This window comes from Podarcis cretensis, assembly GCF_951804945.1.
Source record: "Podarcis cretensis genome assembly, chromosome: 17".
In the NCBI taxonomy this organism is placed as follows: Eukaryota; Metazoa; Chordata; class Lepidosauria; order Squamata; family Lacertidae; genus Podarcis; species Podarcis cretensis.
The window spans coordinates 41,200,225-41,224,883 of NC_137187.1; the positions used below are offsets into that span (position 1 = coordinate 41,200,225).

At 45.2% G+C, this 24,659-nt stretch overlaps 1 protein-coding gene across 3 annotated transcripts; it reads right to left on the minus strand.

Annotated features, from left to right (window-relative positions):
- Positions 1-193: 193 nt before the first annotated feature.
- On the minus strand, positions 194-24,510 carry LOC307205970 (dynamin-1-like protein). 3 transcript variants are annotated; one of them, XM_079958712.1, is made up of 17 exons: positions 24,326-24,510; positions 22,678-22,828; positions 21,569-21,615; positions 17,971-18,042; positions 17,784-17,870; positions 14,761-14,923; positions 14,361-14,481; positions 14,014-14,145; positions 13,518-13,724; positions 13,290-13,410; positions 8,265-8,420; positions 3,211-3,300; positions 3,013-3,111; positions 2,777-2,920; positions 2,129-2,238; positions 1,420-1,579; positions 194-1,081 (listed from the first exon to the last, which is right to left on the minus strand). In XM_079958712.1, exons 1-17 carry the CDS (start codon positions 24,425-24,427, stop codon positions 1,025-1,027), a joined length of 2,019 nt encoding a protein of 672 aa, XP_079814838.1. In that variant the 5' UTR covers positions 24,428-24,510; the 3' UTR covers positions 194-1,024. The 3 variants fall into 3 exon arrangements, 2 of the variants coding, with proteins under 2 accessions (XP_079814838.1, XP_079814839.1); XM_079958713.1 differs by lacking the exon at positions 2,777-2,920; XR_013834204.1 differs by lacking the exon at positions 194-1,081 and having other exon boundaries at positions 1,440-1,579; positions 2,730-2,920.
- Between the last annotated feature and the right edge of the window lie 149 nt (positions 24,511-24,659).

Sequence of the window (24,659 nt, forward strand, 5' to 3'; positions counted from 1 at the left end):
GCGGCTTCCAACAAAGATGAAAAGTACACTAAAATGTCACATATTAAAAACTTCTAATCCTTGTGACTAGAAATAAGCCATGTGAGTGTTGAGACTTTCAGTCTTTTGTCTTAATTTAGAACTCATTTTTAATCAAGCTCTTTCTTCTCAGCTTCTTTGCACACCATACATACAAATAAAAACCATCAGCACATTTGTAACAGTACACAAGTTTATTCCAGGAAACTAGCAGGCAAAGCCTGGGTCCTACGTGGCTCAGAGGTGCATGCAAACTTGGGGTTGTGTAGAAGTTGTGCCTCCCCTTTCCTGCCAACTAGGACTGGGATAGTGCCCCCAAATATGTGGCACTATTGCACACAACTCCTGGGAAAAGGTAAGGCTAGATCTCCCTCTGCAGCAACTCTCTTATCATCTGCTCTGCAACAGTTGATGTCCCACCTCTATAGTTGTGAGCGTCTTCAAAGCTACCTGTGCCCATTTCTCTGCCTAGCCAGCATCAACCACTTTCAGGGCAGTAATGAAGATTAAAGACATTCAGCAGCAGATCCACATACACACCACTGCCTGCTTAGTGCTCAGGCAGACACACATAAACAAATTGCTTCACTTCATATTTTTAGCAAATGCACCAACATTTGGGGATGGAAGAAAGCTCTCCTGCACTTAGGACAAAAGCTGCCAAGAATGTAGACTGGCCAAACCAGCAATGACTCAAGGATACAGCTGTGGAGAGAAGGAATTCAGAATGTGGACAAAAACAGTAATTTAATACCGACTGGACTAGCAAGGCTGGAAAAGCATGAATGACCAACGAGGCAGGCTTCAGTTCAGCACAGAGATGCTGGCTCCATAGTGCCAAATGCTTAACTAGACAGGCTCTTGCTCTGGGCCAGAACCAAAGAGGGCTCAAGACCTCTCCGCTCCAACTAGGAAACAGCACCAGAAGGCTCAGAAATGAAGGCTGGTGTGGCTCTGGGTGAATGGTACTCAGTGGGTTGGAGCCATCAGAAGCAGTGGGTTCCCCTCACCAGAGCTGAGTCTCACGGATTTCTGAGATAGTTTGGCTGGCTTTTTGCAATGCCTATAAGAGAAGAAAAGGCCTTGCTGAGTGATTAATAGATGTTCTAATGCCATCTTTCAACCCAAACGGGCTGGGCTTTCAAGGTAGTGGTGCCAGAGCATGGACACTAGTCTGACTCTGAAGGCAAGGGGACTTGCCGCAGGGTTTCATTTGTGAAGAGTCAGTTCTCCTGGATATAGGCTTTTAAAAGTTTTCAAAAGTCAGAGAAGCAGTGCAGTTCTTCCAGTATTTGGGAAACCTAAAAGTAAGAAACTGCTGCTGAGCCAGAGAGAACTTTCCCCATCTCCTGTCAGTAGCTCCTAAAGTCTGTCCAAGGAGCCTTGCCCTCCTCCCCTCACCTTGAGCATATTGGCGGCCTCATTGCGTTGCTGAGCCATGTCCTCAGACTCTGTCAGCAACGTGTCAAGGAGCTGTGGCTTGTACAACTGGCCCACAAGTTCACTCTGAAGGTGGTCTTTGACATAGTTCACCAGGAAGTGCATCACTGTTTTGGGGACACTACAGAGGGGAAATAAGATATATTTTCTTATAAAGCTTGTGAGGTCTTGCAGACATCCAAGGCTTACCTTGCTAGGCCACAATTCCCTTCTTGCCCCAACCTTACCTCCCCTGCTGGCCCTACAGGGCTATGTAGATCCATCACCTCTTTAGGTGACACCCTGGACCAACAGCTGCTACTTACCCAATTACATCTTTTCTTATTCAAAAAGTATTGAGCTGTGAACTGGTTGCAATAGTCACTTCTGTAGAAGTCGGAATATTTTAGTAATTCTGAGTAACGAAGAGGATGGGAATCTTTAATTTACCCACATACACAAAGGTCATGAAGAAATCCAAATCTACAGTGCACATATGAAGGACACAGACACCTTGTGCTATCACCTAGTACTTAGCATTCTCCTTTCTCAACTCCTAAGGAATCCTCCCACTCCCCCAAGTAGGGAACATTCACTTTGTACAAAAAAATCCCAAACCCAGATGCTCTCACAACTTTACACATCTGGCCCATATGTGCCCATGCTAAATCTCTTGCCAACTTGAAGTTACCTGTCTTGTATGCTTTTGCGCACAATGAGGAAATAGGACTTGATAAGACGGCGGATGACCTCGCAGTCTCGCTGTTCACGTTGGCTCAGTTTGCGTGTAGCAGGCATGGGCTAGGGAAAGTCAGGGAAGACTACTGTGAGAGGAAATTGCCAGAGGTGGTGGTGATAGCAGAGCTGGTGGAACAGTTTCTACGCACTTGGCCAAGATCAGTGAGACAAGATATAGCATATTGCACGGGGTGGGCAGAGAACAGGTAATCTGTACAGGCAACTCCCAAATTATGTGGGGGTTACATTACAGGCCTCCCTGCATGTAACCAAAACTGTGTATATTGGGAACACCCTGGAGGAGCAGTGGGGGCAGCTAAGCTGCTCAACAAGCCCCACTGTCCCTCCAGTTCGCAAGAGCTTGGGGGGGGCAGCGGGGCTTGCTTAGCTGACATGCGGGTAAGCAGCTGCTGTGCTACCCCACACATCAGCTGTTAGGCCAGACGACCTCAACAAGGCCCCACTGGACCCTCCCCAGAACACAAAGAGGATGTCCTCAAGCCAGTAATGTCCTCTTTTCAATTAATGTTCTTGCCTCTAGGTTACCAACCCACCTCTCCACCTCACCAACCCTGTACTTCCAGGTTCCCGCACAGCTGACCGTGTCTAGCAGGTTGACTGCATGGGATCGACTGGGGCTGGAATAGACTGAGGTCTGTGAGGACCCCTTGGGTCTGTCATCTGCACTAGGCTCTTCCGCTTTTTCACTTTTCCATCGCCGGGCACCATCTGGAACAGATTCAGTCTGAGAAGGGAATAAATGTGAGAGTGGGCTGTGGGGTTCTTCTTAGGGCAGGCGTCAAGGCAGTAGAAAGGGTGGTAGTGGTTGGGTCATACCTTAGAACTGCTCACTGAGGCAGAAACGAGAGCTGTGTCGATGAAGTCTGGGTGCTTGGTGTTAATGTAGGCCAGTTCAATTGCAACCAGATTGTGCACCTAGGAGAAAAGGCATTGGCTGTTGGAACATTTGGCCCCAAATGTGGAACAGGAACCAGCTTCCACTCCTCCATTCTCTGAAGAAACAGCCATCATTACCATCTCATTTGTGATGGGCAGCCTCCTGCGAAGGACTCCCGTCACCACCTCCACAATCGCCTCATGCAACTTAGGGAAACGCAACAGCTCCTGAGAAAGGGGTGAGGAGGAATTGAGAGAAGCATTTGGACATTATTTTTTAAAGACCTACCTTTTGGCTCTACAATTTGTTTGCCAATGGAGCTTACAAAGACACCCATTGAAATACCATTGTACTGCTAATACACACAAAAGATACATTTTTAAAAAACCAAGCACAGCACAGGATATAATAAGGAAAAATCTTTATAAAAAGCATTTTCCATAAATAGTCAAACTTTGTTTGCTCCCCAGCCAGTGGAATTCAGACTATAAGCTTATGGAAGGCAGGAACCTGACTTTTGTTTATTTTGCACCATCAGCTTATGCGAAGCAACATGAACCAACAACAATTTGTAGGAAAAGTTTCAAAAAACTGCATTACTTATTTGTATCATTGTATGCTGAAAGAATGATTTTATGGCAAAACCATCAACAATATGGGAAGAAAGACAATGTTATGAGGCCAGCTTCTCACTTATTTCAGTATTTCCAGCATAATCCAGAATCATAGAGCCGGAAGGGACCCAAGGGTCATCTAGTCCAACCCCCTGCAATGCAGAAATCATAGCTAAAGCATCCATGACAGACGGCCATCCACCAAGGAAGGAGAGTCCACCACCTCCCAAATGAGACTCTTCCACTGTCAAACAGCTCTTGCTGTCACAAAGTCCTTCCTTATGTTTAGCCAGAATCTCCTTTCTAGTAACTTGAAGCCAGTGGTTCCAGTCCTACCTTCCAGAGCAGGAAAAAACAAGCTTGTTCCCTCTTCCATGTGACAGCCCTTAAGGTATTTGAAGATGGCTATCATATCTCCTCTCAGTCTCCTCTTTTCCAGGCTAAACATACCCAGCTCCTTCAACCATTCCTCATAAGGCTTGGTTTTTTTATCCTTGATCATCTTGGTTGTCCTCCTCTGCACATTGTTCCAGCTTGTCAACAACCTTCTTAAATTGTGGTGCCCAGAACTGGACACAGAATTCCAGGTGTGTTCTGACCAAGGCAGAATAGAGTAGTACTATTACTTCCCTTGATATTGACACTATACTGCCTGGAATTGGTTAGAGCATGGTGCTGATAATGTCAAGGTTGCAGGTTTGAGCCCCAAATGGGACAACTGCATATTCCCACATTGCAGAGTGTTCTACTAGATGACCCTAAGGGTCCCTTCCAGCTCCACAGTTCTATCATTCTATGATGCGTTCTAGAATAGTATTAGCTTTTTTTACTGCTGCATCACACTGTTGACTCATGTTAGCTTGTGGTCCACCAAGACCCATAGATCCTTTCAAATGTACTTTTGGCAAGCCAAGTGTCCCCCATCTTATATTTGTGTAGCTGGTTCTTCCTGCGTAAGTGAAGAACCTCACATTTGTCCCTGTTGAAATTCATTGTTAGCTTGGGCTGAGTTCTCCAATCTGTTAAGGTCATCTTAAATTCTTACTCTGTTTTCTACAGAATTAGCTACCTCTCCAAGTTTGGTGTCATCTGCAGATTTGATAAGCGTCCCCTCAATTCCTTCGCTCAAGTCATTAAAAAAGATATTGAACAACAATGGGCCCAGGACAGAACCCTGTGGCACCCCACTTGTCTTTTCCCCTCAGGATGAAAAGGAACCATTAATGAGTACTCTTTGGGTTCAGTCTGCCAACCAGCTACAAATCCACCAGTTACCTCATTCACTTCACATTCTACCAGCTTGCTTGCAAGAATATCATGGGGGAACTTTGTAAAAAGTCTTACTGAAATCAATATACACTATGTCCATAACATTCCTCTGATCGACCAAGCTTACTCCATCAAAAAAGAGGTTTGTCTGACTGTGACATGACTTATTTTTTGAAAAATCCATGCTGGGTCTTAGTAATCACAGCATCTTTTTCTAAGTGCTCACAGACCAAATGTTGAATTATCTGTTCTAGGACCTGTCCTGGTATTGATGTCAAGCTCATCAGTTGGTAGTTACCTGGGTCTTCTTTTCTTCCCTTTTGAAGATGGGGACAACATTTGCCCACCTCCAGTCTGCAGGGACCTCACCTGTTCTCCACAAATTCTCTGAGGCTCTGAGATTACACCCACGAGCTCCTTTAGTACCCTTGGATGCAGCTCATCAGGCCCTGGAGATTCAAATTCATTTAAAGTAGCTAGGTGTTCACTTACTACCTCTTTTCCTATCTTGGGCCATAGCCCTCCCCTTACATTATTTATTCTGTTAACACCAGGTTTGGCATCACTTTCCTTTTGGGTGAAGGCAGAGGCAAAGTAGGTGTCGAATAGTTAGTTCTGCCTTCGCTTTGTCACCTAATAGCATTACTCCGTCTTCGTTACTCCATGTAGAGGACCTTCCACTTGCTTGTTCTTCCTCTGCTTTGGACATAGCTAAAGAAACCTTTATTATTTTTTAACCTCTCTTGCAAGCCTGAGTTCATCAGAGCTTTAGCCAGCCTGACCTGCACCCTGCAACTGTTGCTTACTCCTGCATACTCCTCCTTTGTGATTTCCCCTTTCTTCCATTTCCTATACATGGCCTTCTTAACTCCCAAGCTCATCTCTCCATTTAGAAACTCACATGCAACTTGGACTCCCTTCTCTTTGTGTATTTCTGGCCAAGGAATCTCATTCAATTGTTCCTTCAGTTTTTTGAAATTGGTTTTCTTAAAGTCCAGAGTGCTGGTCCAACTACACCTAGCTTTCCTTTCCTCTGTATCGTGAAACCCAGAAGGACATGATCCATTCCTTCCAAGTTGATTGATATGCACCCAGTTTGAGCATTTACAAAGAATGAAAAATGCTAAAGGTCTCTAAACCCCACAAAATATTGTTAAGACCTGGAATGTAACCAAGTGGGAGCCACTTACCAGTCACATGTCTGAAAATGTGTGTTCAAAGCAGGACTTGCTGCATTACTCTGGGTAAACTTCTAAACAAATCATTAGAAGATTTACTTATACTGTACCTTTGAACCAAAGTTGTCACTCCAAAGTTGCTCATGATTACAATCCACACATAAAGTGATAATATATTAGGGATGGTGGAGGTGTTTACTTTTACAGCCGCGGCCCAGTATACCTCAAAGAGCATCTCCACCCCCATGGTTCAGCCCGGACACTGAGGTCCAGCTTCGAGGGTCTTCTGGTGGTTCCCTCACTGCAAGAAGCGAAGTTACAGGGAACCAGGCAGAGGGCCTTCTTGGTTGTGGCGCCCGCCCTGTGGAACGCCCTCCCATCGGATGTCAAAGAAATAAACAACTACTGTATCTGATGTTTAGAAGACATCTGAAGGCAGCCCTGTTTAGGGAAGTTTTTAATGACTGATGTTTTAATGTATTTTTAATATTTTGCTGGAAGTTGTCCAGCGTGGCTGGGAAAACCCAGCCGGATGGGCAGGTTATTAATAATAAAATTATTATTATTATTATTATTATTATTATTATTATTATTATTAGGGGGGGTATTATTCTCCTTGTGAGGTAAGACTCAAAGTGATTTTGAGATAGTCATGTACCCATAGAGATTTCAATGTATGAGAGGCTTCCCCCCCCACCTCTTCTTAAGATGTTATTAGTGGCGCCTTCTTAATGCACTTCACTGTACAGTGGTAGCTCCGGTTGCAGATGGGATCTGTTCCGGAGCTCCGGTCGGATCCCGAGGTTTCTACAACCAGAGGGACCGCTTCTGCGCATGCATGTGACGCAGTAGAATGCTTCTGCACATGCATGCATGGCAAAACCCGGAAAAATACTTATGGGTTTGCCACGTACATAATCCTAAGGATACGTAACCGGAGGTGAACGTAAGTAGAGATACCATTGTATTTGTCTACAATTGACCAGTTGAAATAAGGTCATCAGCAGGCTACGAAGGCCTCTCCTGGAAGGCAACTCCTGAAGGCTGCTTAGGCCTTGGGCACTACCACCCAGGCAGCAACCTACAAAAAAGCAATGATTGCCATAGCAACTGGCCTGGCTCTGGCAAGCACCTCTTCCCTCCTCTTCAGCTCAGTCAGCAGGGTAATAAAAGACAAAGCAGGAATCCTAAGGTGTGGAGGTAGAGGAAGGAAATTGGGGCAAATTGCTCAAAAGGGGCATCTGGGAGTGGGCTCAGCCAATGATCTTTCTGAAGTGAAGCTCAGCAGGGCTTCCAGAGTAAGGAAGGGTGTGGAGAAAGGAGATGCAGGCTGCAATTTTCTCTTTCTTTGCAATACATACAAACTATTCCAGTTACAGAATGGGCTTGAGCAAAATATTTCCAATTCTAGCAAGAGCCATGTAGGGGAAGGCTCTGTTTCTTCTGTTTGAAGTGCAGCAATTTAAAGCTGTAGAGCAAGATTTAGCCAACAGGGCAGCTCATGAGCTGCTCCACTATTACACAGTAGGACATCTTGACAGGAGGTGGGGCTGCTACCTGTCTATCACCTGATATCATCAGGACACCAAGTGACCCAACTTTGAAGTTGATCCCAGTGGGGCTTTCTGCAAGCGCCAGTCATGACTGCGTGCCAAGCAGCAATGGGGAGTGCACTATAGAGTTCTCAGTTGTTCCTTTGCAGTTGTAATTACCTGCCTCACACATGATGTCCACACATGAGGTGTGGGGCAGGTGGCTGTGGTTTAGGGGAAGACAGCCTCTGGAAAATTAGGACCTGCTGGCTAGAAATTTCTCAGTGCTGCTTTAGAAGGCCAAAAGTATTTGGAAATGAGCACAGTTCTTTGTGAGATCATCGAGCTCTTTGGAAATGCAAAGGTCACTTACAGCTGGCAGGAGAGCCTTTGTGAAGCAAATGTTTTACACAGACGCCCCATGGAGTTAATGGTGTTTACTTTCATGTAATGCATGCACAGGCCCTGTTTTAATCTGTAGAATCACAAATGCCTGCAATAAACCTCTGATGGTTCAAAAGGCCAAACAAATGGAGTTCTGGAACCCTTCTAACCACCCATGCTATTGGGAATGGCCCTAGTGTCAGGAAAGCCATACCTGCGTGTTGTAGGTGGAGCAGTGCTGGATGATGCGCTGCAGCTCCTCATGCACCAGCTCCACACAGCGAAGGCTTGGCTCCTCCAGGCGCTTGATCTGACGCTTCACAAGTAGCTCAAAGGAGACTTCCGGGACAAAGAGGGCTGGACGGGGTCCCTGCAGGGTGGAGAAACCCCATCAGTATAAGCTGCTACCCAGGTTGGGCAGGAAGCTGACCAACTAAGGCATGAGAGGCCAGAAGGGGCCATGATTTGAGCCCACCAATGCCTAGTTATGGGTTGCCACAGGCAGCATCTCCCAAAAAGTCATATTCAGCTGAAGGGTATTTCTGCCTTAGAAGGGCTCTGCTAGTTCTACTGGCATTTATATTTTCCAAAGGAATTGTAATCACTGGCTTCTTTGTCCCAGCATGCCTTGCTGCAACCAGAAACCTTTTTTTGCACCAAGAACCCAAGAACTTTTACTCAGAAACGACTCTCACTGCATTCAAACGGGGTCAGCCCAAAATAAATTTGCAGAAGAATCGCAGCTCAGTTCTGCAAAAACTCCCCTTCATTTCATTTTTAGACATTACAAATGGCAGACGGGACTTCCAGCATCCACAGCAACATTGGTCTCTCTTCCTCCCTCTTCTTAAAGTACTTAACATCCAGCCTGAAGAGAGCTCTGGTCAACTTAAAAGGTTACACATTGCTTCAAGATTTTTGGTTGGGACTAATAAAGCTGGTTTTACTTTATTATCATTATCATCATCACCATCTCTCCCTTCGCCCTAATGTCCCAGGGTGTGTTATAACAATTTAAAATACAACACTGAAAACGGTTTAAAAGCTTAACAGTTACAAAAAAAGAATGCAATCACAAAAGGGTGGGTCCTGAAAATATACAGCTCAGGTGTCAAATGCCAGGGCAAAGAGCTCCATCTCCAGCATTTGCCAGCAGCTGTAGAATGAAGATGCCAGATGCTCCTCTGTGGGGCAGGGAGTTCCACAACTTAGGGGCTGCCACAGAGAAGGCCCTCTCCCAGGCCACAAACACACAAGCTGTTAACTACCAACTGCTCCACCAATATTTTTTTTTGGGGGGGGGGCAATTGTTTTTATTGGTTTTCCAAATTATTACAAACCGTTACCAAATTGATTCAATTTAATACTATTTCCAAAACCAGTTTCCCGCTCTCCTTACAAGATATGTCTAAGATAGACCCCCCATTGCTGCGTTCTCAATCTCTAGTTGATATCACTCCGTAGCTGCCAATAATATTTTCCATCAGCTGCCCCTTTACAACCCTGCAAACGGCAAATAGATCAAATAAACCTTAGTTTATATATTCAATAATGGCATGTGTGGTATTTCAGTAAGTTCTTATTTCCAGATTTCGGTGTGGTTTTTCAGCTTGGATCTTCTCTCATCCTTGTTCAAATCAGTTCTTTCCCTGCTTAGCTGATTAATTGCAGCTCCTCTGGCTCTGCTCACACTACTCAAGGTCAAACATTTTATTCGCACAGATAACAGAGTCAAACTGCAGCATGAAGTAGCTCTTGAGGAGAAAAACGTTCTGGAAGCAGCCTGGCCACTGATTTCCAATACAGTGGTACCTTGGTTTACAAACTTAATCTGTTCCAGAAGTCTGTTCTTAAACCGAAACCGTTCTTAAACCGAGGTGCGCTTTCCCTAATGAGGCCTCCCGCCACTGGTGCCCTTCCACCATCTGGTTTCCATTTGCAGACCAAGGTAAAGTTCACAAACCGGAACACTACTTCTGGTTTTGCGGAATTTGTAAACTGAATTGTTTGTAAATAAGACTGTTCTTAAACTGAGGTACCACTATATTGCAATGCCATATAAACATATCTTTTTCTGTACAGATGTACCTATTATGATATGTGCCACTATGTCAAGCTGCGTCCCATTTGATTCAGTCTCTTCGTTGCCCCCATACCTTCCATCATAGCAAGGCCAGCTGTGAATTTTCTTAGTCTAAAGAGTTGTAAATAACAGTAGTTGCATTTCTTCCTCCCGCAACACCGAACACCGTCAAAAGATGGTCATCAATATCACCCAGCCACTCCTTGGTAGAAGAGGGGCAGGCATAGTAGCACCTGTCAGGGAGGAATGGTGGAGACCCCCATCCCAGGACGCTTCCAGTTGGGGCAGACAGTAGCTGCTGGGGGAGGAGCGAGCCCTCTGAGCTCAGCTTTGAGGGAGCACATTCCACAATCTCCATATACTTCTGTAAATTCTAACAAAAGGACTGAAAGACGCTCTCCTGTGTGTCTGGTTTCACCCAGCAGTTAACCATGGGAGCTGTCCAGTGGATTCCTCATGACAATACCTTTTCCAATACTTTATCCAACTCTCCTGTTTTCCTCCGCAAAGCAGTCTTTTATCAAACATCACATGCCTCTTTTTCTCATTATTCAGAAGAGGGCAGAGAGAGCCAGATGCAAAAACCGTAACAAAACATGAAGTCATCTCTCCTCCTTTTCCGTTCACAACTTCCGCAAAAACATCAAAATGCCATTCAAATACCTTTAAATGTTCCAATTTTTTAGGTGGCTGATTTAGTCTCAGCTTATTTGCATATCTTGCACAGAGAGTGCTTCATAGTTTGTCCAATTAGCCAGATTAGGGAGGAATCTTTCCAAAAATCATGTTGGTAGCGGAGGCTTGTTCTCTGGCAGCGGGCTCACGCCCAGCACCACCCCCATTCTGCCTTCTGAAGGAGAAACAGGGTCAAACGGATGCTCCAGCAATCTTGACACTGAAGAGGGTCTGTAAGGAAGGAGGAGGTCTTTCAAGTATTGGGGGCCTAAGTTGTTCAACATTATAAGAACTAACATGAGCACTTGAACTGGGCCCAGAAATGAACTCTCAATCAGTGCAGCCATTTGCAGGACACGGCACTAGTCCTAGAATTGCCCATGGGCAGAAGCCAAGGGGGCTTGGCCTATGAAATAAATAAATAATGGAAGGGTGATGGATCACTCAAACATAAAAATCAGGCTTCGATTAGAAGAGGTGTGGCTTCCAGTAGGAGCCAGAAGTATACATTCAGGTTTACAAAGCCTTATTTATTAGAATCATACAAGTCAGTAGAGCATGAGACTCGGAATCTCAGGGTTGTGGGTTTGAGCTCCACTTTGGGCAAAAGATTCCTGCATTGCAGGGGTTGGACTAGATGACCCTCATAGTACCTTCCATCTCAACAATTATATGATTCTATAAATGGGGATTGTAAGAAAATGTTGCCATGTATCCATATAAGTGCTCTTGTTCAGGGTTCCAGGCATCTGCCCTCACCACCCACCTTTTTTTTAAAAAAAGTTTATATTTATGTCTGTGTCTCTTTATATATGCAAACCTCAGGAAAGTGGATAACACCCCCCCCCCTTTGTTTCTCAGTGGCTCTATTTTGGCTGCAAAACCATCAACACTTATGACCCGAGTTAACAGGAGGAGCAGAAGGCCACCTTGACATGGGCAAAAGACTGGGTTTTTATAGGTATGCCGAAAGAAAGAGGAAATGCTCCAGTTATTACATTACTATAGATTTGGGGGGTAGGAGAAAGAGCATAGGGATGCGGGTGGCGCTGTGGTCTAAACCACTGAGCCTTGGGCTTGCCGATCAGAAGGTTGGTGGTTTGAATCCCTGCGACGGGGTGAGCTCCCATTGCTCTGTCTCAGTTCCTGCAACCTAGCAGTTCAAAAGCATTGCCAAAAGTGCAAGTAGATTAATCGGTACCGCTCCAGCGGGAAGGTAACTGGTGTTTCCGTGCACTGCTCTGGTGTTGGTGTTCCATTGCACCAGAAGTGGCTTAGTCATGCTGGCCACATGACCCAGAAAAACTGCGGAGCAGACAAACGCCGGCTCCCTTGGCCTGTAAAGCAAGATGAGCACCGCAACCCCAGAGTCGTTTGCGACTGGACTTAACTGTCAGGGGTCCCTTTACCTTTACCTTTAGAAAGAGCATAGGTTCTTGCACCAATAGGTCAAAGTATCATTACAGCATTGTCTGGAGAGGATACGTATCATTACAGCAAGGAGTTACTCTGCAATTTGGATAGGCGGTTACTACAGCAACTTCTGGGAAGACAGGTTGTCATGGCACTATCAAGTACGGAAGAGGGGTTGCTCTGCAAATGAATGACTACAAGAAAAAGAGGGATTTTCTACAAGTCTGGATCCCTTAGCTGAAGCACAAAGAAGAGAGTAGATGCTGTAGAAGTAAGAATGGCATGGACATATTGCAACAAGATTGCTAGACTAAAAGGGTTGAATTAAAAAAACAACCCATAACTGTTGCTTTATTCTGGGATTCCAGCTCTGTATCAGGGGTGCCAAATTGAGACACACACCTCATCATTTACCGCTGGAATATCAGGAACATCTACCACAGGATGATGCAGCCTCCACCCACACAACACATTTTGGCTGGCTCAAGACTGCCCCCACCCAAAATCAAACTAGCAAGAGAGCCTTCCCCTCTACACATGAATGGGGAGTCATCCCAAATCACAGACATGCAGCATGCACATAGCGCTTTAGGTGAAGTGTTCCTGTGCCTCATTCCTTCTTAGAAGGCTGCAGTCTGGGCCGATATCCTCATCCCTTTCTTGGGAGACTGCCCAAGGGCATGTGTGTAGCGAGGCTGAGAGAGTGGCTTGCCTCAGGCCACCTGCCAAGTTAACGGCAGAGGTGAGATTTGAATTGAACTCAAGTACATAAGAGCAGCCCTGGTGTATCCCAGTAAAGGCCCCTCTTTTCCAGCACCCTGTTCTGTGACCAACCAGATTCCTGTGCTGGGAGCCCCACAAGCAGAGTATGAGAATGACTGCCCTCTCCCGACTCCCAGTTTGTCATTGGGCCACTATGCAATGCAAGCTCTCTTAGGCAACGTGCCTCCCAATTTATTTTGGGAGTTCTAGATGGCATAGGATGATGGGAGAGAGAGAACAAGCTGAAAGCAGAGGCCAATGGGTGAATGGCCTCAGAGGCATCCCAGCTCCACAATGGTGGCTTACGGTGGCATTTCGGATGGCTGTCAAGATATCCAGCATTGTAAGTCCAGCCAGAGGATCAATGGACTCCAGGGTGCGACCAAACGTCTCATGGAAAATGTAGCACATCCGGGCCCCTCCGCACCTGACAGGGAGGGAGAGTAGGTCAGCTTCAGAGTGCACAATCCCCCTTATTGATCCACATTGTGAGGCTCCTCCCCAGTCCCAGCCCTGCCAAGAGAGGTCACTCACAACTCAGATGTCTCAATGTTGCGTGCCGTGCCCTCAATTGTGTTGCAGTACTCGGTGGCAAATTTGGTGATGATCTGAAGCAAGGTGGCGTTCTTGTCCTCAATGGGCTGCCCGTAGCTCTGTAGCACAGACTGGTACTGGGCTGTCAGAACATTCACCCGGGTCTTTAATTCAGGCAGGCAGTCACGAATATGGTGCATCAGCAGCCTTGGAGGCAGGGAGGAGAAGGAAATAAAGCAGCATTCTCAGTAGTTGCTGACACGGATGACCAGTCTGGCCTAGACTTTCAAGGTTTCTAGTCCTCAAGGTTGTAGAAACTGACTTTCTGAAGCACCAGATGCATCAACAAAAGGTTCCAGTGTTCAGAGCATGGAGCCTTCTGTACGCAAAACAGATAAGCCAGATACCTGCACCAGCCCCTTCCTGCTCACTCAGTCCCTCCCAACATCCAGCTCCTTTATTCACCAATAACCGCTGTGCCTTGGCACCCCCTCACCTATTGAGAGTCTTAGCCAGGTGACGTGTGCCATTTCGGTTGGCAAGCGATGGGTACTTCTTCTGCAAGAAGCCCTGCTCATCTTGGAGGGACTCACTGATGCTCTTGTTGCTGTTGATATCATGTTGACTCCTAGTAGAGGAAGCAGGGAGATCATAGCAACAAACTAACCTACACAAGTTGGAGTGATGTCTTGCAGCAAGCGTCTATTCTCTCAACCATGCCACCCAAGACAATAGATAATACATCCTTCAAGAACGTCCTGCCCTACTGGAAGTGGGGTTCTGCCATCAGACACTCCAAATCTGAGCCAGATCCCATATTCCCTGTTATCCAGCACTACTAACCTGTTGACTACCCCAATGATGCCCAGCTTGACAGGAATAACCCGACCCATTAGCACATCCATGGCATCTGTCCCAGCATCCATCAGGTCCAGCTTGGTGATCACAGCCAGTGTCCTTCGCCCTGCACAGGATCAGCACAGGATGAAAACTTGCTCCTTCCTCTATTCCCTCTGCCCCATCCTAGTCTGCACATTCCTTGCTCCATCCCCCTCCTTTCCCTACACATGCATCCTCTCAGTTTCCATCACTATTGGTCTGCCCCAGTTCTCTCACCCCATTCCAACATGTGCAGCAACTTAGCTCCATCATCCTGTTGCTCTTCATGGGGACCAAGCACTGACCTCCTGACCACCAACACATGCTCCTATTAAACTGAGGCACACGACAACACATGCCATACCGTCAGGGTCAACATCACGTGCCAGCTTTAGTGCCTCTGACGTGGCCATGTCTGTATTGGCAGCTGTCACAGCCAGGATCAAACAGTTTGGGTTGGAGATGTAGGACAGGATCATGTCCCGTACTTGAACCTCAATATCGTCGGGCTGATCCCCAACGGGCACCTGCAGTATACAAAGGAAAGACCAGAAATTGCTACAAGACTAAGGAAGACGCCCACAAAAGGTCACACTCCAGATTCTCTTTCCAGCTTGGTATCATAATGCAACAAGCACTGGAGTGAAGTTTACACAGTTGCCTCCAACTGTGTTTCCACCCTGAGAGGAAAAGCCAGATCAAAGATTTCTTACTGGAAGAAAGGAAGCCAAGCTCATAGGAGAGCCTCATAGGAAGAAAGAAATCAGAGAAAGAAGGCCTGGGCTCACCTACCCATGGCCCCATGAAGCCGGCCCATGACATTCACAATTACATACACAAATGATGATACAGAGGCAACATCAAGCTGAATGTAGTTGGGCATGTACTCTTGACTTTAAGAAAGCCAATTTAAAAAGCTTAAGGAGCCACTGGATGAGAACCCATGGTCAAGGGAGTCCAAGGTGGATGAGAGTTTCTTAAATGTGAAATATTGAAGGTCCAAATGCAAACAATTCCAACAAGAATGATGGTCCAACAAGCCAGACAAATCTCATTTCACATATTCATAAGCATTACAAGCTTGGTGGGTCAAGGAATGCTGTGGACTTAGTGTAGGGTTGCCATATTTCAAAAAGTAAAAACCAGGACACCCCAAAAGAGCTTTTTTTTAGACAAACCCCCAAAGTTGTTGAGCCCCAAAAACATGATTTTTGATAGACTTGTCTAAGATCCAGGACAAAGCATGACATTTCGGAAATTCTCCCCAGACGTCAATTCCGCCTTTGAAATCCCAGTAATGTCCAGGAAAATCCAGACGTATGGCAGCCCTAACTTAGTGTGTCTTGATTTCAGTAAGGCTTTTGACAAAGACCCCCATTATATTCTTCCACAGAAGCTGGTGAAATGTAGACTGCATGAGATAACCATTAGGTAGATTTGTAGCTGGTTGGCTGACCAAACCCAAAGAGTGCTCATGAATAGTTAGTTCCTGGAAAACATGGACAAGTGCGGTGCTGCTACAGCATTCTGTCCTGGGCCCGTTGTTTAAATGACTTGAGACGGAAGAACTGAGGGGTCGGTGTCTTCCCACGATAGGGTGTTTAATCTCCACTCCTGCTGATAAGTGGTTGGTAGGTTCAGTTGAGCTGGAGCTAATTAAGGCTTTCTTCAAGACTTTCCGAGACTTTCTCTAAGACTTTTAACTCAAGCCCTTAACTCAAGCTTTGTGAATATAATAGCTGCCAAATGACAGAGATAAAATACTGTGGCTGATAAAAGCTAATAAAAGACTGATAAAAATAATAAAAACCGCATCAACTGATGCGGAGCTCAAGTCGATGCTACCACTAATGACGCCATCTTGGAGCTCATGTGAGGGGGATGCTAATCAAATTTGTAGATGACACGAAACTGGGAGGGGTAGCTAATGCCACAGAAGACAGAACTGGGATTTGAGATGAGCTTAACAGGTTGGAGAATTAGGCCCAAACTAACACAATGAATTTCACAACTGTCATGTTCTGCACCAAGACAGAAAGAACCAGCTGCACAAATATAAGATTGTTGGGGGGGGGGCACCTAGCTTGCCAGTGGTACATGTGAAAAGGATCTAGGAGTCTTAGTAGACCATACATGAGTCAACAGAGTGATGCAGTAGCAAGAAAAGTGAATGCTATTCTGGGCTGCATTAACAGAAGTATAATGTCCAGCTCAAGGGAAGGCATAGTCTTGCTCTATTCTGCCTTTGTCAGATCACACCTGGAGTCCTGTATCCAGTTCTGGACCCCACAGTTTAAGGATATTGACAAGCGGGAACTAGCGTGGAGAAGGGCAACCAAGATGATCAAGGGCCTGGAAACCAAGCCTTATGAAGAACAGTTGAGGAAATTGGGTATGTTTGGTAAAGGGAGACTGAGAAGAGATATGATAGTCATTTTCCATTATCTAAAGGGTCATCACAAGTAAGATGGAGCAAGCTTGCTTTCTCCTGCTGTGGAGGGTAGGACTCGAACCAATGGATTCAAGTTACAAGAGAAAATATTCTGACTAAACATCAGGAAGAACTTTCTGACAGTAAGAGCTGTTCAACAGTGGATTCTATGAAGTGTGTGCACCAACTGTAGCCTTCATTTTCACCTATTTCCTTGCACTGATCTGCTTCCCCCTTCTCTCCTGCTCTTGATCCCCTCTCACTTGTAAATAAACCTCCTGCATTTCAACTGAGTTACTTTCAAGTGCAGCATGTATTTCTTTCCCAGATGTGGAGCGTTCACAGCTCACTGCCAATTGCCAGCTGCTCCCCTTTCCCCAACCACCTTAATTTTCTGTGTTTTGCACAGAAGTGGCAGCTTGTACAGGGAGCGGAAAGCCCCTCTGTGCAGGCTGCCACTACTGCTCAAAACACAGAAAACTAAGGTTGTTGGGGAAGCCAGCATCACCTCTTTTCCCCTTCCTGATCTGTTTATTGTTTTGAACTGTATACCATATGCAACAACAGCAATGCAGTTTCTGCAGGATTCTTTGCTATAAGAAATAGGGATGACTCTTCCGTGTGTGTACAACAATTCTCAGGATGCAATTGTCTAATTCGTGTCAGGTGTCAAAATGCCTCAGGCCTGCCCTCACTCTCCCCTCCCACTCTCAGCTGTTTGTCAGTCAACTGGGAGCAAGTGGCTGGGCAGAGGGTTGCAAGGGAAAGGAGTGGCTGATGTAAAGGGGAAGCACCCTATCAAAATTTCTCCCTGCAGATGCGACCGCCTCATCAAGTCTGCACACTTGATTCTAAGGCTAGAAATCCCATACTCATTGCCAATTGCAATTTCCACTGGCCAGCACCTCCTCGCTTTCTCTGGAAGCCAATTCCCCACTTTCTCCAACGCCTCTCACCTTGGTGATTCCTGGAAGGTCAACTAGTGTCAAGTTGAGTACATGTGGGGAGTAGATCTTCAAGTACAGAGGCTCTGGGCTGATTCCCTGCATGCATTTAAAAAAAAATCAGTTAAAGAAAGATCATATGGCAGCTCAAAGAACAGGGTTCTCACCAGAGCGGGGAGGAGCTCAGAAAAGCCAGTACCTTATTGGTCCCAGTGGTCCGCTCCGTCTCGATTTCAATCTCCTGTCGAATCTCACTGAAGTCAGTGAAAGTCTGGGGGGAAAGACAGGGAACAAGAGAGCTGGCTGTTGCCAGTCTCAACCCAGTAAGCTTCCAACAAAAAGAACAAGGCCAAATCCAAAAGATAGAATCTGGAACATTGGTAAAAAGGAAACTTGGCTACAAATTTCGGAGTGAAAAAAGGGAATCCATTCCGGAACTAGTTAAAACTAGTGGGAGAAATCTGACTGAGGAGGGCAAAGGAAAATAACGAAGATCCTGCTACGAATGTATAAAATGGGGGGGAGAGCAGAAAACGGAGACAGATAGTACTAAATAATACTAGAGAACAGCAATGAAACTGGGGCTTAAATATCATTAATTCCAAGTAAAAGGTTGATAGAGAAGATACCCCCAACCCCCTATAATAATGTGGAAAATCCAGCAATAAGAGTAACAAATATTAAAAAGTATGGGAGAAAGGAAAGATAACTGCTAGAATGTAATAACCTTCTCCCCTCCTATGCACGTTTCTGTTTTTATGTCTAAAGACACAGAACTCAGAAGACAGACTTGTGTCCAGGAGGAAATATAAGAGTATTTTTTTAAAAAAGAAGAGAAGGCCTAATATTTATTATTTATTTGATACCCTGTGTTTTCAGGAGCAAGACAACCCCCTATCTCCCCTCTCCATTCATATATAAAGGGGGAAAGGTAGACATTTAAATTACAGAATTACAGAATCTGGAAAATACTTGCGTGCAAGCAGGAAAACAGGGGGAAAGGGAGGACAGTAAATAGAATTATCAAATAATTTACAAACTGGACTTTAAAAAGAACAATAATATCCTAATAAGCGGTGGTTTTATTCATGTTGGAGTGCCCCAAACTTCACCTAATGAGAAAGTTAGGAGTAAAAATCTACAACAACTTAGACAACACAACAGCTGCACTCAAAGACAAGGGATAATATCCATAGCAACAGAACTGTAATAGAGTAAAGGAATAAATTAACAAAAATCAAAGATGACTGGTGACTAACACCAGGGGATAATGAAGCTACGGTAGACTTAATAGAAAGAAGGAAAAGGCAAGTGAGATGACAACACAGAAAAAACACCCACCCCAGGACAAGCGAAAAGAGGGTCCTTGCAGGAAGGAGAAGTTAAGATCGCAGAAATCCAAATCATTTATGAGAAAATATAAAAAAGACTTTGGAGAACTAGTAGAACAACAACAAAAGGATGTAGACGAAGGAGAGAAGATAGGTAGGTACAGATGGAGAGGAGCAATAAATTATTTACGACTATATTAGCAAATAGGCTTTCAAAAGTGTTGAACGAGTTGATCCAGGATCAAGCAGGATTTCTACCAGAGAGGCAATTGAAAAATAACGTAAGGAAAGGAACATTAGAAATATAATAGAATATTTGGAGGTACATAAAGAAAAACAGGCTTCCCTGATCTTCCTTAGCACAGAAAAGCATTTGACAATATCTCCTAGGCATTTATGAAAGAAGTGTTTAAAAAGAATGGAAGGTGACATCTTCTTAAGAGGCATTATATAATGAACAATGGGCAAAGATTATAATAAACGATATCATCGCAGAGAAATGCAACATCAAAAAAAGGACCAAGACAAGGGTGTCCATTCTCTCCATTATTATTTATTCTTACTTTGAAATTTTATTGTAAAATATTAGCAATAAAGTCAAACCTCGGTTTTCGAAGGTATTGGCTGCCAAACATTTCGGAAGCTGAACGCTGAAAACCCGAAAGTGAACGCTTCCCTTTTCGAACGCGCCTCAGAAGTCCAATGGCTTCTGAGGCGCGTTTCTCCATTTTCCCCATTGAACTTGCTAACAGCCCTTTGATCCTCGGTTTTCAAATGTTTCAGAAGTCAAATGGACCTCCAGAACGGATTACGTTCAAAAATTGAGGTTCCACTGTAATGATAAAATTAGGGGAATGGAAGTGGGCAAACAAAATGATAAAACAATAGCTTTTGTGGATGATCTTGTCTCAACCCTGGAACAACCTCTAGAAGTTATACTAGAATTATTAAAGGAGATAATTGAATTTGGAAAATAGGTGAGTTTTTAAACCAAAATATTAGTTAAAAACATGGATAACCAAGTTAAAATGAAATTAGGGGAAATTATTGGCTGGAAAATAGATAAAAAAGTGAAGTATCAAAAAAGTGTGGGTATCAACAAACATCTATAAGAATAACTATATGAAAACTTGGGGGGGGGGAATTTTAATAGAAAATTTAGATATATGGGGCAGAATAATTATCAACTTACTATCATGTGTTTCGCTGTAAAATACTATGCATTGATGATATGATAAAACAGAAAAGCAAATAAACAAATATAAAAAACAGAAAGGAAGTGAGAATGGAGAGGAAGAAGAAAAAGAAGAAATTGGGCTTTTTGCTCAATACGTCACTGAGCAGAAAATCACAACATTCGGGAAATGGCCCTTCTTAAGATAATTTCTAGAATTCTTTATTGTGGTTTATTATTTACAAAACACATACTCTGGAAGAGAAAGCATAGCAAATAAAAAAAATTAAGGTTTTGTTTTTTAAAAAAATAGGATGCAATATGTAGAAGAGTCATTCAAGAACTGCATGCAAAAAGGGAAGTCAATACTAACAAACAAGATTTTAAACTAGGTCAGAAATGGAAAGATCCTGCCATTCCTTACTGCTTCAAACTTAGACAAAAAATACATATCGCGCGCGTGCTTGTGTGTGTGTGTGTGTGTGTTAAATTCTCCCATCCATAAAGAGGTTGACTAGCTGCAAGCTCAGTCTCTAGCTTAACAGCCTCCAGTCCTTTCCCTTTTGAGGCACTCTGAAGTCCTGAACTCTTTGGACAAAAAACAGAGAAGGAAACACCGGATGAGTAAAGTTGACAGGCTGGTAGGCAAAGTAGGGAACAGCTGCCTCTTTCCCTCAACAGGGACATTACAGCTCCATTTAAAACATGAATGAGGAACCTATGTCCCTCCAGATGTTGCTGGACTCCACCTCCCATCAGCCCCAGTCCACATGGCCAATGGTCAGGGATGAAGGGAGCTGTACTCCAATAAAGATCTACCTGGAGTGCCAGGAATTCCCCATCCCTGGTTTAAAATAAGGAGGAAACAAGGTGGTGGAGCAAGGCAAGTCTGTCTCAAGGGCTGCAACATCCTCTTTTCCTTCCCCATCCTATGCCTTGTGGCATGCTGCAAGAGGAACTGCTCTTCCTCCTTGAGAGTTGTCCCAATTGCTGCATCTTGTCTGCACTTCATGGAATGGAGAGTCTTGTGTCATTCACTTGCAGAACATGAGAGAAGAGGACCTGCCATTAGAAATCACCTGTGTCTTTTTCACAGCGATTGCCCCCATGCCTCAAACCCTGTTCCCCCGTGATTTGGGGGAGGGGAGAAAAAATTGAGTTTGGCCCTGGGAGGAGAGTCCTCTGTTAGCCTGAAGCGTCTGCACTTTTGTCACGAGGCAGCTGTCTGTCCTGCCTAGGGGACTGGACCTGCTCTGACCACCGCTGCAGCCCTTTACACCACTCTGCTGTACCTTGTGCTTGCAGTGCAGGAAGGTGGCCCACTCATCAGCCTGGACTCCTGAAAACAAAGAAAACCAGAAAAAATAATGTCAGGGAACCTCTTTGGTATCCATCCCTCTCATGGAAGGATGCCAACTGAAATAAAATATGGGGGGTGTATAAGCCCCACCCCACATAATCACAAGACAGAGAGAACACAGACCATTTGAATGGCAATGGCTATTAACGAGGGGGGCTCAAATATTTTATTGGGGGTGCGAAGGGACCTCAGCCCCTAGGAGTTGGCTCCTATGCTCATGAGATGGAATACTACATTGCAAAAACACTTCCCAACAGCCAAAGGCAGGCTACTCCAGCCACCATGCTGGCTTTGTGAAACAGACAAGCCATTGCCTTCTAGAAGAAACAAATCCAAACCAACCCTAGTTCTTCTCCCAATTCCCATTCCAATGATCAATCTTGCAAATGGTTGTCTCAAACACAGGGCACTCATCCCCAGTTCCTCTTGCATCCATCTTCTCTCTCACTCAGGACATTCTGGCCTAAAACTCTCCACTTAGAAGCCTTGCCCCCGAACTCCCAGGTGTGGACTTGATCGCTGGGGCTACTCAGGGAGGGGATATCAACCTGCTCTTTCTCAGTTATGTGCTTGGTTTAATTTCCACTAATTTTTTTTGCCATGGTCAACTCCTAATAGTCACAACGGAGTTGAGCTATGGCTCAAATTAGGCCTTTGTTTGGGTCTCTGTCAGAGACGACCCCCAATCCACACATCTTAGGCATCCTGCTTTTAGCAAAAGTCAACATCTCCAGCAGCTATCCCCAGAAAACAGTCTAAAAAGTGTAAGCAGTGACAAGCAATGCAGCATTGCCAGGAGCTGACCTTCTCAACCCTTTAGTGAAATCCCTAAGTTTCAATAGTTTTCAAGGAAAAAGAACTAGTTCTCCTCTAGACTGGAGGAAAATAACAGTTTGGAGGAAAATAACAGTTTGGATAACTTTCAGTAGGACTGGACCCACTAGCCACATGCACAATCCAACACTCCCCTCTCAGAACCAAAGCCAAGCTCCAGGCATCCCCTGGTGGGATGAGGACCCAAATCCCCAGCTCTTGTCTCACCGCTTTCTCCACTGGCTGTCCGCCTTCTCTCCTCTAGTGTTGGGACATGCACCAGTTGCAGGATGAGAGGCCGGCGTGTGACAATGCCAGAGCCACGAGGCAAGAAGTCCCGGCCTACAATGCTCTCCAGCACAGAGCTCTTCCCACTGCTCTGTGGAGACAGGCAGTGTTAGAAGCAGAGGATGCAAAGTAGTAATAAGATGCAATGTTGTCCTAAGAAGAAAGCAGTTTCACTCTAGGGAGTTCTAGCCTGTGTACTGGTTCAGAGAAAGAAGACTGTACTGCATAACATAAAGCATTCCTGGTGTTCTTGAAAGCTATGACATAGACCACCTCAAGGTACCGTATCCATCTTATATTAATAGAACAGGCGGAAGGGACACAGTTCCAACCAACATATTCTTCAGCTCTTGCTCTTGAACTACAGACATTAGCAGGTAAGAATGTTTGTTTCCATCCCTTGAAAACACCAGCCTACTAGTTTAAACAACAACTTATTCTGTGAAAGGAACAGGACAGACCACTTTTTAAGGTAAGATGGCAACCTAATTGCCATCTTATCTTGGGACCCCTGAAAACAGTGCAGTTGTGGCAGGGTGAACATTTGAGAATCTTAGAAGAATTCTTCATCAAACAAAAGATGCCAGAAATCTAAGAGAAGCCATGGCAATTAAACAAGGATAATAAAACCAGTATTAGCTACCACTATAATGGGATGGCTTTTTATTTCAAAATCAAGAGATAATATAAAGAAAATTGAGATAGAGATCAATCGAGTTGCATCTATTACATCCCACAGAAGGGGACACTGCTTTCACGGCACTGCTGAAATGATAGGCTATTTTTAACTCTGTGCTTTTCTGTATCTATCCATCCCTCTCTCCCGGGATTGACAAGGCACTGTTTCCATTGGAAACAGTGAGTTGGCACCATTAATAAATGATCAGTTAGTTATTCTTATCATTTTGTTACTGAGAGATGAAGGGGAGGAAATTGCCAAATAGATTTCTCCACCTTGGGCTGGCCATAGCAGATCCACCTGTTTTAAGAAAGCCCCACAAGTGATTTAATGTGGAATGGTACCATTAGCAGATCCTTCCATTTTCATCAGACAGGCACTGATGCCTCTACAAAAATTCTTTAGGATTAATTTGCTGTCAGTAGAACTGGAGGCTTCCACACTACACTGTGAAAGCCACTGCATCAGGAAGGAAAACAGCCCTGCCAAAAACCCAACTGTGTTTCTAGCAAGACCACTAGCTGGTCACACATGTAATACCCACCCACCCACCCCTTCCAGGGTTTGTCCAGTTCACCTGGTACTCAAAGACAGAACGGCTCAGAGCCTGGAAGTTGAGCTTGACTATCATGACAAGGAGCCCTTACCACAGCCTTGTAACAGGGCTTATGCATTCCATGAAGCAATGCTTTCTTTTATCTGTTCCCACAGCCTATTGATTTCACTGGGGAAACCCAGCCAGATGGGTGAGGGAGAATACATTCATTCATTTATTTATTTTTCTCCACACTTTTCATGCATAATTGCCGAGCCCTTTTCCCTGCCCCACCCATTAGTGGCCGAGCCGCAGGTCAGGAGGCGGCTGGGCTGCGCCCCGGGGCGCGGAGGCGGCCGCAGGCGGGTTCTCACCTGGGAACCAACCACCGCGATCTGGGGCAGCTGGATGACTTCGGCTCCCACCGTGTGGAAGATCTCCTGCAGCTTGTTGATGACGGGGATGAGAGTCTCCATGGCGACGGGGACGCAGAGGGAAAGGGGCTCCTCCTCCCCGGCGGAACTCCCCGCCACCCGGCTCCGCTCTCCGCGCTCGCTCGCCCGCCCCGCGGGGGGTCCCTCGGCCCTCTTCCCCCAGGAAGCGCGGCCCCCGCTTCGCCCGCCCCGACCTTTGCCTCTATTGGCCGGCATTTTTAGCACCGCTTCTCTCTACAGGCTACCTACGTGTCTCTCAAGCGAAAGGTCGGCT